The sequence below is a fragment of the Anthonomus grandis genome, chromosome 6, assembly GCF_022605725.1.
Source record: "Anthonomus grandis grandis chromosome 6, icAntGran1.3, whole genome shotgun sequence".
NCBI lineage: Eukaryota > Metazoa > Arthropoda > Insecta > Coleoptera > Curculionidae > Anthonomus > Anthonomus grandis.
The window spans coordinates 594102-608580 of NC_065551.1; the positions used below are offsets into that span (position 1 = coordinate 594102).

The window sequence follows — 14479 nt, forward strand, 5'->3', positions numbered from 1 at the left end:
GTAAAATAAATATTTTTAAAATATGCCCTTTTTAAGTGTTTAGGCCCTGAAAATGATACACAACGGTACTAAAACGTTAACCATATATTAAAAAGTTTATTATAGTCCAAAAAAATTGAGAGTGTTTTATTGATCATTATTAAAAATGTATCATCGGTAAGTAAGATTGTGTGCGCACGTTCACGGAGGCAAAGCTTTAAATTGTTGAGGTAAATAGGAAAAAGCACAAGGACCAAAATTGTATCCTCTGGGACTCACAGTATCTAGATTACTTCCAAGTGATTATGTGTCATTTACCTTTACCCAAATTCAATAGGTTTACCTGTTAACACTTAAAACTTGTGTTTCATTTCGTAAGATGCCTACAAGACTTTCAACTTCTTCTACAAAGACCTTTATTTAGGCGTCACAAAGATAATGGATGGGCTCATAAACCCCAAAAAATTTCTATAATTAACATGTTTAGGTTTTACTTTTAATATCACTCTAAGAGCATAGCAACTTCAATATGTGAAGTGTTGCTGAAGTAAATCCTAAAAACTTGTTTAACTTTGTATAATATTGAATTATGCAAATGATTACCCATTTAAAATTTAATAGATAAAGTCTTGAAAGAAAGTCGCAGATTGCACCATTTTTTAATTATTATAAACAAGTCAGCATCCAGAGAGACATCCTCAGTTGAAAAACATAATTCCTATGCAAGATGATGGTGTTGTCCTCTGCAAACTCTTTTTCTTTTATGGATAGCAAATGAAGGTCATTATTAAAAAGCACTGAATCTTGAACTCCTACAGTTATCCAAGGTTCAGTTCTGTAGGATTTTGCAGCTTTTCAGAGCAACGACTACCGAAAATTAACCCTTTGTACACGACTCGATAGATAAAAGCTGTTTCCTTCTGTGCTTCTGAAATGTTTGCTTCCTGTGCCCAAAAAATTATTCATCCACCAATCTCTTATACCATAAATTGATATGTTAAAAATTAGGCGATCTATAAAACGCAGCTGAATAAAAAAATTTCCCAACAAGATAATCGGCCTTCTGCAGGTAATCCACAGTATCAGAGAGATATTAAATTAATTTTATTCAGAATACAAAAACCAGGCTTCCATGTTCAAAAATGTTCTACGAGAGTAACAATTCTTCCCTTCTTCCACAAAACAACTGTCTAAACCGATATACTAATGACGCAACTTGCGCACACCCTGCTCGCATTGGCGCGCAACATTTTCAATTAATTGTATGGTTAATCTTTTACGGACAAATTGCTCCTATTTGCTTTTTTTTTATAATTTCAAATTTTAATAAAAGAAGCGTTGATTTGTTTGATAATCAGAAGCCACGAAACTTGATTGGTTTTGAATTTAAAAAAGTGTATGGAATTAGCATGAACGCATCATATGTTGATTATTAACGACCAATTTATTTATCCGGGTTAAATATTTAAGAGTTATCTTAAGTGTTATATATGCTCCGTTCTCAATGGGACTCGAACGCTAGCTTTACACCTATTTTTAATAAACTTTTGACAAAACCAATCGATCGGAAGCGGTTTTTGACTGTCACCCAAAGCTTTTTAACGCTCCTTTGCTTGCTAAGTGTCAAATTATTAGAAAGAAAAGAAAAACACAAACATCAGCGATTTGGAGTAGCTCACCACGGAGGCACCGTGGTCAAAAGTTCACGATGTGATCTTAGGTTCAAATCCTGGCATGAACATGATTGTCTTTGTCTTTATAAAAAATCTAAATAAATAAAAATAATCTGGGCACCAGTCCATAAAACTACTCGAGTCCGTTATAATTAAGGAAGAAGTAGGCTTGACTGAAGTTGTTGCGCTCCAACTCCGCAAGGGGTCACTACCGTTGCTTCATTAACAGCAAGGATTTCCTTTTTAGGTTAGTTACTAAATGTAGATTTTAAAATAATCATTTATTTTATAAAATTTGAATGCATATGTACCTCACAAAGTATTTGCCAATAAATGGCATCACTATTTAAATGAACACCAAAAAAAACTTTACTGTCTTTTTCTCCTGTACTCTTCAAATGTTTACGAAATATACTTTATCAATATGTCTTATGTGTGAACAGATTCTGTGATGAAAACAAACTCATTCACCATTAAAAGCACTATAAAACCAGAACCGTCAAAACAATTTTTAGTGAACAACTGAAAAACAGCGGTCATATAATGTCCCTCTAGCAATGACTAGTCTCCTCTTAACTTTTGTTACTTTGTATAGAATGGTGTTTAAATTGTCCCATTGCAAGGCTAGTGTCTGTTGCCTTGTTTATTTTTTTTATGATGTGACCGCTATTTTTTCGTCAAACTTTGAATATAAATAGTATGTAATCTAATGCCTTTAGAAACAAATAAACCAGAGAGAGACAGAAAACTAAAAAAGTGTTACCTTTTTGAATATAGCAACAATTTTGATATATATATATATAATATAGTTGTACCCCTTGTATTTCTTTTTGTTGTTGCTAAATTTTCGGGAAATACATTTATTCTAAGTGTATCTTGTAAGGTTATTAAATTATTTTGCATATACTATATTATTATCCTAACTAAGAAGAAGAAGAAAAACTATCATACAATGAAAAGTCCTTTTGCATTGTTTAAAATTAGTTCGTACGTTCATTCCTACTTGGATTTTTTTGTATTTTATTTTTTAACTAATAAAGAGAATTAAAAACAAAAAGTCGTAGTTATTATTAAAACTAAACAGTATTCGAACAATTAAGCTTTTATTTACAATACATAAAAAAGTGTTATCTTATCCTAATACTGTTTACTCTACAATTTCCATTCCTCCTTCTCCTCTCGGGCCCCTGTCCTCTTTTTTTATATTTGGATACAGTTTCGCCACTAGACTGTCGCCCTGTCTGCCAGCAAATTCAGGACGACTTTTGTTCTAAAAAAAATATGATAAAAGAATAGTTTTGCAAGGAGATCCGGCGAAACGCGTAAAATCAGGGTGGGGAGTTTAGATTGGCGTAAAAGCAGGTGGCAGAAGTAATAATAGCTGATTAATAAATTGCGATGATCAGTTATTAATCTAAAGGGTGTTTTTTTTAGAGGCGGAGAATTTTAAATTGAAATTAAACACAAAATATTTTATTGATATGAACGAATTTGCTATTATATTAAAGAATTTTTTTTTGGCATTAATATTTAAAAATGATTTCGGGCATGTGACCCCCACGGCTGGTGCGTAAGTGGCGTAATCTAGAGGTCCAATTTTCACACACTCTTTCCAGTACTGCAGGCTGTATTTTGGCAATCACGCGTCGTATGTTGGCTTCCAAGTGCTAAGTGTTTCGGATTTATCAGCGTAGACATGCGACTTAACATAGCCCCAAAGAAAATAATCTGATGGCGTCAAGTCGCACGAACGAGCTGGCCAGTTTACAGGTCCATTCCTTGAAATTATTCGTTGCTCGAATGTCTCTTGCAGAAAATTAATTGTTTGGCACGCTGTATGGCACGTGGCACCGTCCTGCTGAAACCACATTTCTGCAACGCCTGCAACGGCTTCCAATTGAGGCACAAAAAAGTTGGTTATCGTGTTTCTGTATCGCTCACCGTTTACTGTAATGTTCTGACCATCAGCATTTCTGAAGACATAAGGACCAATGATTCCACCGGCCCATAAAGCGCACCAAACGGTTAGTTTTTCTGGATGTAATGGTTTTTCGCCAATAGCTCGTGGATTCTCATCCCCTCAAATTCAGCAATTCTGCTTGTTTACATAGCCATTTAACCAAAAGTGTGCTTGATGACTGCACAAAATTTTCATATGAAATCGTGGATCAACAGCAATCTTTCCATTCAGCTAATGTACGGCGCAAAAGATGATCCTGGGGTTTCAACTCCTTGACAAGTTGAATTTTATATGCTCGCAATCCGAGATCTTTGCGCAAAATTTTCCATAAAGTGGATGGACATAAGTTCACTTGTTGAGAAAGACACATTTGGATCATTATCAACACTATGCTGCACAGCAGCTATCGCTTGTTGCGTGCGCAGTGCGTACGGCGTCTTACAAGATGCGTTTTGTCGACTAGGGTAAAAGTATTGCGAAAACGATCAACAGTTTCTCGAATTAATCTCTCTGAAGGACGATTATGAGCACCATAAAAGTCACGTAATGCCCGATGTGTTTCTCGAATAGAACCATGTCTTTCAAAATAAATTTGAACAATTTGGAACCGTTGCTCCGGCGTGAGTCTGTTCATGATGAATTAGATGAATTGGCAAACCAAACTAATCTAAAAATAACCCAGAACTGTCAGGTCGGCTGTCATAAAAAACAGTGTTGCCAAATGAAAGTTCTCCGCCTCTAAAAAAAACACCCTTTACAAATAAGGATGTGACGAACTTTTTATTGGAATTTGCATCTCCGCAGTGCCAAAACGGACGTTCGTTTAGGATTTCCAATAATAAATTGATTTTGAGAATTTAAGTTCATTTATAGTTTGAGCATTGGCAACACTAAGTGCTGCTCTTATCATTCGAGCATAACTTGTGTTGTTTACAGCAACTCAAATATTTCGGGAGAAATCAAAGTCATATTTTGTAATTGACATAAAAAATTTTTCCCACTAAATGGCAATGTTATTTTGAAAATAGTGCAATGCGAAACCTCTCCAATATAGCATTGTTGCCATACTTGATTAAAATTCGTAACAGGTTTATTCAGGTTTTCACATTGGCAATGGTCAACATTAATTTAAATCGAATGGTCACGTTTTCGTTCCTTATATCATGACACATTTATATTTAAATAAATAACGCCTTTATTCAAGTATTTCTTTGTACATACAATGCAAAAACATATGAAAATGTACACTCACATCATATATGCACAAGAATAGCGCAACTGGCGAAGTTCAGCCTCCTGGCCATTCTTCCACTCAACCAATTCGCTGGATATTAGGTTCAACATCTCTAAATATACAGGGTGTTTTTTAAGTTGATACTTTTTTTTTAACTGTGTATAGAACTCGGTAAAATAAACATTATTTTCAAATAACTTTATTCAAAAAACCGAAAAATAAAAAAATTGCATTGCCAAAATGTTATAAAATGAGTCCAATACCGTCCTCTCTAATTTAAATAAGTTGTTTAAAGTTGTTACCATTAACTTCAACACAACGATTTGCTCGACGTAACCACCGTAACGGCACGCAATAGAGAAATCGGTTTTTGTCTAACTATTGCCGCAGCCTGCTCAATACGTGCTATTAGTTCTTCTTGAGTGTCGATAGGCGTCTTGAAAACTAAACTTTTCATATACCCCCCACAAAAAAAAGTCACATGGATTTAGGTCTAGCGACCTTGGTGGCCATGCAACTTATCCATTTCGGCCAATCCACCGATTTGGGTAACTTATATCCAAAAATTCGCTCACTTCTCGTCTAAAATGGGCAGGTGCTCCATCCTGCAGGAGCCACATAGCTTGCCTGATATTCAGTGGCACGTCTTATAACAGAACAGGCAGATTATTTTGCAAAAAGTCCAAATAAACATCGCCCGTCAAACGGTCTGGTAAGATAAATGGTCCAACAAGTATCCCATTTACAATTCCTGCCCACACATTAGCAGAAAAGCGGTGTTGAAAATTGGTTCTGCGAATTGCATGGGGATTATCAACAGACCAAACATGCGTATTTCGAAAATTGTTAATTCCGTTTCGGGTGAATGTTGCCTCGTCCATGGCTAAAATTTTGTTCGAAAAATGTTGATCATTTTCATGTTGTTGTAGGAACCATTCACAAAACTGAACTCTGCGGGGGAAGTCCTCAGGCAGTAGCGCTTGGACACGTTGAACGTGAAAGGGATTAAATTGATTCTCGCGCAATGTTGTCCATACTTTTGTTTGACTTAATCCGACCTGCCCTTCAACAACTCGAGTACTTGTTGTTGGATCTTCTTCGATGAGATTTAAAATTTGTTCTTCCCTATGAACATTTTCAGGTCTCCTTCCTCTTCCTGGATGCCCTCCACGATGTTCCCGTAAATCGCCAGTATCCCTAGCCCGTTGAATAAGATTTATGAAACTTCTGGGTGTAGGATGATTCCGCAAAGGAAAGCGGTCTGCGTATAATACAGCAGCAGCAGCACTTTGAAGGCACTCTCCATAAATAAGCAACATATCCACAAGTTCATTGTTTTCATAACGATGTGCCATTTTTAGGATTTGCAAATTTAAAATTAACAACAATAAACCAAAAGTGTCTAAGACTAACTGGTCGGTACAATGCGTGATCGATAATACAAAAATTCGAGCAAAAACTAAACATAAACAGACGATGAAAAACAAACCCATATTCACTTTTCTTATTCTGTATGTCCCTTGTTTTTGAGTGTATCGAAAAAAGTTATTTGAAAAAAATTTATATTTTACCGAGTTCTATACACAGTTAAAAAAAAAGTATCAACTTGAAAATCACCCTGTATAACAGAGAAAGTCCAATAGAATACTTTTAAGAGATAATACTGAGGATAAAACAGTTTTAACCAAACATAACAAAATAACAATGCAGTACATATATACATACAATATATCTGTCACTAAAAAAGCCTTAAAAATCTACTGCACATCTAATAAATACGTACTTAGACCTTAAATAACCAGTATTGCATATCTTAAATTGAAGAGCTTATTATATAAGTTAACACAATTATAACTAAAGCTCTTTTTAAAAAAAGAAGTTCTATGTTGTGGCATTGTTAAATAATTTTTCTCTCGTAAAGAGCGATTATGTACAGCCTCCCTATAAATTAGTTTTTTAACAGGATGTAACTAACGCTTTGTATAAATAATGCTAAATTCACCACAAAATTCGTAATTTTCACGTCAAAACACATAGTCGCCAATTTTCAAGACGATACTGCTTAAAATCACAAAATTATTAAGAAATTCCAACTTTAAATACCCTGTATCTCGTAAACCTGCAACATTTGTATAAGACATGTTAAGCTCAATCGCCATATTTTGGTGTGTAATATCTCCAGTTCAGCGATTGCCCATTCTTAATGAATCACCCTGTATATGTATAGTTGTCGAATAGCGTAAATCCTGAGTCAAGAATTTTAGCAGAAGTTGGCAATAATATTTTTTCGATATAAAAATAAAGCAATAAAGGAACTTTTAAAGAAAAGTTATTTAAAAAAAATCGGTCCACTCAGATCAGACTTGTTCAGAGTTATTTTTCTGACTCAAGATAAAAATCCCTCCACCACTTTATTTGACGAGTGACATAAATTCAATAATTTATATTTCTTATATTATCTAATTATTTTTTATTTCTCACGATTTCACACAATTGTGAAATTCAAAACGATCCACAAACACGTCAAATTAGATATACAGGGGGACGTTTAATTATGCATTTACTGAAGTTCTGTCAATCACCTCCTCACCTCCAGCTAACCTCACTTTAATATGTCAAATGGGAACCCCCATCGTGTGATACATCATAGTAAGCAGCGTAAAATTCTCTATTCAACAGTACAAAAAAATGAAATCGGTAAATGTGTTAGCAAATAGTTAGCGAAATGTCTAGAAATAATCAATATTTTATTTACGCCAAACTTTGGTATTTTAAATACTTTATGGTATTTATAATACTTTTAGTGTGGTACCTACATCAAGTTACATCCCTCTAAGATGTCTATTTAGTATTTAACTATTTTTATACTTTTCTTATTCAGCTTCTTAATAGAAGCCTATAAATATGTGTGCTTTAGCTTATCTGAGGCAGTTGTCTTGTAACCTTAGTAGTCGCTAATTCTGTATTAAATAAAATTGTTTTTAAAAACGATTTTTGTTTTGGCCACCACGTAAATATCATTTTAAAATTCTTACATTTTTTATAATAGATCATTAAAAAAAAAATACAAGCAATGTAGAAGTTAAAATGTGTGGTAACAAACAGTACATTTAGTTCAAGCAAATTATTTATTTTTTTAAGTAAAGAATGTGTACCGTTATTTGCGAGAAAAAAGAGTGTCTTCACATTTTTTGCAAAAATCTTTGCAGTCTTATAACTTTGTATGTGTATTTATTTCACTTATATTTTTTGCGTAACCTACCTAATAGGTACAAAAAAACACTGCAATACCTTACATTTTTAAGGCGTTTAAAAAACAGGCGATTTATTATTGTTAAAACTGTCAGTTTGACGCGTGCAATTTTTCAATTTTAGTTAAAACAGTGAGTTAATAAAATGATGTATACACTAGCCGAAAGAATAGAAATAATTTTTCTTTATGGAGCTCAAGTTCGGTGTGCTCGCAGAACCGCGAGAGCATTTAATGAAACGTATCAAGATAAAAACGTGAGCCATAAATACGTTTTAGAATTGATACGAAAATTTGAAGAGACGGAATCGATTTGCAAAACGAAAAAATATGAAAATAGAGTTGTCGATGAAGCATGCCAAGTTGAAGTACTAGGACAATTTGTTATGGATCCAACTTTGTCTATACCAAAGGCCGCAAAACCAACAAATATTTCCACTGGTTCCGTACATAAAGTTTAAAAAAAAAATAAGTTCTTTCCTTATAAAATTCATATTCTTCATGAACTCGGGGAAGATGATTTTGATAGGAGAATTCAATTTTGTGAAGTGATGTGCCAGCGAATTGACGACGATCCCCATTTATTGAAGAACATTTGCTTCAGTGACGAATCGACCTTTTTTTTAAATGGTCTGGTGAACAGACATAACTGTAGATCCTGGGATAATGAAAATCCGCATGTTTTTCGGGAAGGCCATATCCAATATCCCCAAAAAATTAATGTTTGGGCAGGAATTTACCCTTCCATCATCCAATCTATGGAAAATCAAGTAGATCAACATGGTGCTATATTATTGAATGAAAATAATATACATTTTCAGCAGGATGAAGCTCCCGCGCACTACACTTTGGTAGTTGTTGAGTGTGTCGAGAGTGGCTTGATGAAAATTTTCGAGAAAAGTGGATTGGCAGACGTGGTGCAATCGAATGGCCTGCGCGGTCTCCGGACCTAACCCCACTAGACTTTTTCCTTTGGGGCTACTTAAAAAGCAAAGTTTATAAAACCCCACCTGAGAGTAATTGAGAATTTAAAAAATTGAATATTTCAAGAATGCAGAGAAATTAGCGGGCAGACCCTTGCCAATGTTCGTAAGGAGTTTGAAAATAGGCTTTTTTATTGTCTTGCTAATAACGGCGCGCATTTTGAACATTTAATAAAATAACTTTGTTAAACTAATTAAATTTGTTTTTCTACCCTACCGATTTACACTTTAATTGCTTCTTGGTCAATCAATTTAATTTTTTTTTACAACCATTGATAGCATAATAAATGCCCTTTAAAATAATGTATCACACCATGGGGTAGCCATTTGACATACCAAAGTTTGGCGTAAATAAAATATTCATTATTTCTAGACATTTTCGCTAACTATTTGCTTACACATTTGCCGATTTCATTTTTTTTGGTACCGTTAAATAGAGAATTTTACGCTGCTTACTATGATGTATCACACGATGGGGGTTCCCATTTGACATATTAAAGTGAGGTTAGCTGGAGGTGAGGAGGTGATTGACAGAACTTCAGTAAATGCATAATTAAACGTCCCCCTGTATATCTAATTTGATGTGTTTTTTTTTTTCAAGAAAGTTATTAAGGGTGGATCGTTTTGAAATGAAAGCACTGTATAAAAAACATTTTTGTGTGGCCATATTTGTAGGTTTTTACGATAATATTTTGAAATAGGTCTAACGCCCTCTAGCAGCTGTCCAATGAACTTGAAACATTCTTTTTGAAGGTTCTACGATTATTGATTTCTAAGATACAGCCGCCTACCTTGCTTAAGTGGCCACCTAAGTTAAGATTACTCTCATTTTCACAGGTTGCAACGTCGTTTTCAGTGTAAAATTTAGTTGGTTTTGCAACGACGTTTATTTTCGACGCAACTTCGACGTAGTGCACCTGTGTCGTAACTGGTGTAGAACTCCACTGTTTTTAGAACGCATTTTTTCACTAGATGGTAGCAGTAGTAATTTAAGGGCGGTTTTCCTAGCCAGCGTGTTTAGTGCGCCGCGTACGACGTAATACGCCCAGCGCAACACGTTTCGATTGCTTAGTAGGAATACGGTATTACCATTCTCCTAGAGAACGCAATACAGTCCGCGCCAGCGTTGTACGCCGGGCGTGATAAGACCGACTGGTTTCAGAAGAGTCAATTGCGTCGTTCGCGGCGTGCCAGTGTTTAATCTGCCATAGAAGTATTAATATTATACCTATTATAATTATGTTGCCAAAGAAAAAAAAAAAACGTTTTCTACTGAAGAAGACAAAATGTTAATTGAGCATGTCAGTTTCTTTAAATATATATGGAATATGAAACATGCTACAAAAGCGGCTACAAAAAAGACAAGGTTTGGCAAAATATAGCGGACAAATTAGGAAGAAAAAGTAAGTATGCCTTCAATTATTAATAATACAAAAAATAAAAATGTTAATAACTTATTTATTAATTCCTTTAAACATTTTAATTTTTCGCTCTTTTGTGATTCGACCTTTTATTGTACTTTCGCTCTTTTGTATTTCGATATTTTGTATTCGACCTTTTCTTTTTCGATCTTTTTTCCGTGACCCACATAATATTATTAAGGCATATTATTATTAATATATTAATTTAAGGGGGGTGGTATATTATTAATATATTAATATGGTAATTTAACGAGATGGCGCTTGAGTAGTAAGCATTAGTTGTTTGTGCTCCTACCTTTGTTATTAAATTTTGTAATCCAGTGGTCAAAAATTTAGTTTCTTCTATCACAGTGCAGTTATTTAGTGCCTCTATAAGCCCTGTAAAGTGAAGGATAAGAAGAAAAATGTCAAATAAAGGGCAAAACCTTAATTTAAAATCAGTCAGTGCACGTGTGGAGGAACTGTCAAAACAATTTGCCGATGGTTTTAACCTTTTGCGCACAGAGTTTACGAACTACAAACAATCTTCGCAAAATCTTATGAATGGGGAAGAAAACAGCAGTTTTTTAAATAAACTGAATTCTTTTCAAGAAAATATGACACTCTCCTTACGGCAGCTTTCCCAGGAGGTAAGGGAGATAAAATTAAGCGTCGTCAACCTACAAAAAAAAACTTCCCAAGTGGAAGTAAATCAAAACCTAAACTCGTTAGTCCTACACGGGTTAGAGGAGTCTTCCTCTGATCCATTTAATATGGTTGCGACTTTATTTAATGACAAACGTTCTGTAAAAATAAATAAATCTGACTTATCCCACTGCTACCGTATGGGGAAAAACATAAAACATCAGAACCAAAAGCCCCGCCCCCTAGTGGTCCAGTTTGTTTGCCGTTGGATGCGAGATAGTGTGTTTTCAGCCAAAAAACAACTTAAAGGCTCGCGTATTCTAATCACAGAACTATTAACATCAACAAACTTACAATTATTAAAAAAGGCACGAGAGGCATTTAGTTCCGAATCGTGACTTATAACGGCTTAGTATATGTGCAAACAGGTGATGTGCGGAAATTAATTCGTGATGAACAAGCTCTAAATGACTTAATCGTAGGTGAATAATTATCGCGAAACTAGTGTTGGTTAGTTCAATGGAAAAAATGACAGCTGGTAAACACTGGACTTCACATAAAACAGGTACTCTAATGAATTCTCTAATTAAATACGTTAATATTTTGGTCATTAGGTTGTGCATGTATTTTACTATTATAATGAAAATGTTTATTTATATCTTCCTAAAAAATAAATACAGACGTTCCTATACTCTAAACTTATATTTAAAGATCGACTAGCTTTTGCATACTATTATTATAATAAAAATTTAAAAATTTCTCTGCATGCCTAGTTGATATAAAAATAAATTAAAGGCTTTTTTCTTTGTTTTTTTTCTGAATTGCATTATTTTGTAAACAATAAGTTGTAGATAATATTCATGATTGAAAGTTAGGTACTAATATTGTTTAATGATATTTCTACGCTAATGATTACTAAATATATATGCATAAAATAACAATAAAGCCAAAAAATTGAAAATGTTAAATAATTAAATGCAAATGATTTATTTTTTAACGTATTTATAGGTACTATAATTTTCTGTTTTGCTTAAAGTTTCTTTGTATTGAGTAGGATAGTACAAACACGATAAAAATAAAGTAAATAAGTGTTTAATTTATTTAACTCGGTGTTCATTAAAAGGGAAAAATATATGTATATGTATGTATGTGTATATAATTATAGATAGTTGTTAGGTTTAATTTTGTTTTTTTTTTCTCTTTTTTTTGTAAGCATATACTCCCTATTCTAACCCCTTTTCCCTTTTTTTTTCTCCTTTTCCTGTACTTACTTACCTTAATTGTTTAACAAAAAATTCTCTATTTTGCTTTAAAATAATGTTTTCATGTGCACACATTAACGCAAGGTCCATCTTAAATAATTTTAATATTTTTCAAGTACATGTAGATAGTTATCAATATGATTTGATTGGGGTTTCAGAGACATGGTTACATGCAGGGGTTACCAACGAAGTCATAGAATTGCAAAATTATAGTCTCATACGGCAAGATCGATTAAGCAGGGGAGGTGGTATAGCTGTTTATGTAAAATCATGTATCGACTATCGTGAAGTTCTTAAGGAAACATGCGATTATCTTGAGCATGTCTGGATCGAATTAAAAGTAAATAATCAAAAAGTTTTAATTGGTAATATATATCGTCCTCCCAAGAGCGACATACATCTATTCTATTCCCGTCTTGAAAATATTATGACCGACTTTTATGTTAACTATGAGTCTATTTTACTTTTGGGTGACTTTAATATAAATTTTTTAGATTTGAATTTTAAGGTATCATTAAGCGAAATTACTGAATTATATGGTTTGCAACAGCTTATAACTGACCCTACCAGAATATCCAACACCACTATGTCTTTAATTGATTTACTTTTCTCAAATTTAGAGTCGGTGGAGAATTGTGGAATAAGGGATATTGAAATATCGGATCATATGCTAATTTACTGCAACATAAACTTTGATATACCTAAGCCTCAAATTTATAATTTCACTTATAGAAATTTACAAAATATCAACACTTGTTTATTTCAGTCTGATATTGAATCGATTCCCTGGCATAATATGTACAATATGGCCGATTTAAATAATAAAGTTTTTTTTTTACTCAATCTTTATTAGAATTAATTAACTTACATGCTCCTATAAAAAACGTAAAGGGTAAAACTAGACCATATTGCCCCTGGATTACTCCTAATATTAGATTTATACAAAGACTTCGCAACTCGGCTTTACGTAAATTTAGAAACACCAAAAGTCGCGAGGATTGGGAAAATTATAAGCAGTACAGAAATCTTGCAACTAGTTCAATTAGGGCGGAAAAAAAGGCATACCTGGCTCACAGATTTAGAGTATGTAATAACAAAGAAACATGGCAAGAACTTAATAAACTAAATATTTCTAATAAATCAAATATACAACTTCCTCCTCTTATGCAAGATGTAGATAAACTTAATATTTTTTTTTTCTAATATTAACAAAAACAATAATAACCCTGACGAAGAATTTGTTGGGTATTTTAAAAAACATAGGTTAAATTATTTGGCTGAATTTAAATTTAATTTGGTGACACAAGATATAATAATAAATTACTTAAAATCTATTAAATCTAAAGCATTTGGCGTTGATCAATTAAACATTACCCTGATTTTGCTTTGTTGTCCTGCCATAATTAAACCACTCACACATATTATAAACGTATGTTTAGAACAAAACTGCTTTCCCGATCAATGGAAAGAAGCCAATGTTATTCCTTTGCCCAAAATAAAAAATCCTGTTGAATTTAATGATGTTCGCTGAATATCTGTACTTCCTATACTATCAAAAATATTAGAAAAAGTTATGGAGTATCAAATAGTTCAATATTTAAATGTAAATAATTTAATTCCTAAATACCAGTCTGGGTTTCGTAAGGGGTATAGTTGTGCAACCGCTTTATCTAAAGTGACTGATGATATTTTTAAGGAACTTGATAAAAATAAAGCTACGGTGTTGATTCTCTTAGATTTTTCTAAAGCCTTTGACATGGTAAATCACAGAATATTACTGGCTATATTAGAATATATGGGTTTTGCTGAGTCTGCGTTGGCATTGGTGTCTTCTTTCTTGTTTAATCGAAAACAAAGAGTAGTGCTTAATAACAATAAATCAAATGCACTGGATGTTACCTCTGGGGTACCCCAAGGTAGCATTCTTGGTCCTTTGTTTTATACTCTTTATACTTCACAAATTACTAAAAAAATTTTACACTGTAAGCACCATTGCTATGCAGATGACACCCAGCTATTTTATTCATTTCATCACACTAATGTTGTCCAAGCTAATCAATATATAAATGAGGATTTAAATACCTTAAATATAG

The 14479-nt window shown here is 33.3% G+C and overlaps 1 protein-coding gene across 1 annotated transcript in view; it reads right to left on the reverse strand.

Annotated features, from left to right (window-relative positions):
- Positions 1 to 2736: 2736 nt before the first annotated feature.
- The window catches only part of LOC126737389 (protein asunder), a 59591-nt gene continuing 47848 nt past the window's right edge, over positions 2737 to 14479 (reverse strand). Inside the window, exon 14 of the mRNA XM_050442274.1 lies at positions 2737 to 2922. Coding sequence (XP_050298231.1) covers positions 2800 to 2922 — 123 coding nt within the window. The 3' untranslated portion in view covers positions 2737 to 2799. The remainder of the gene's footprint in view (positions 2923 to 14479) is intronic.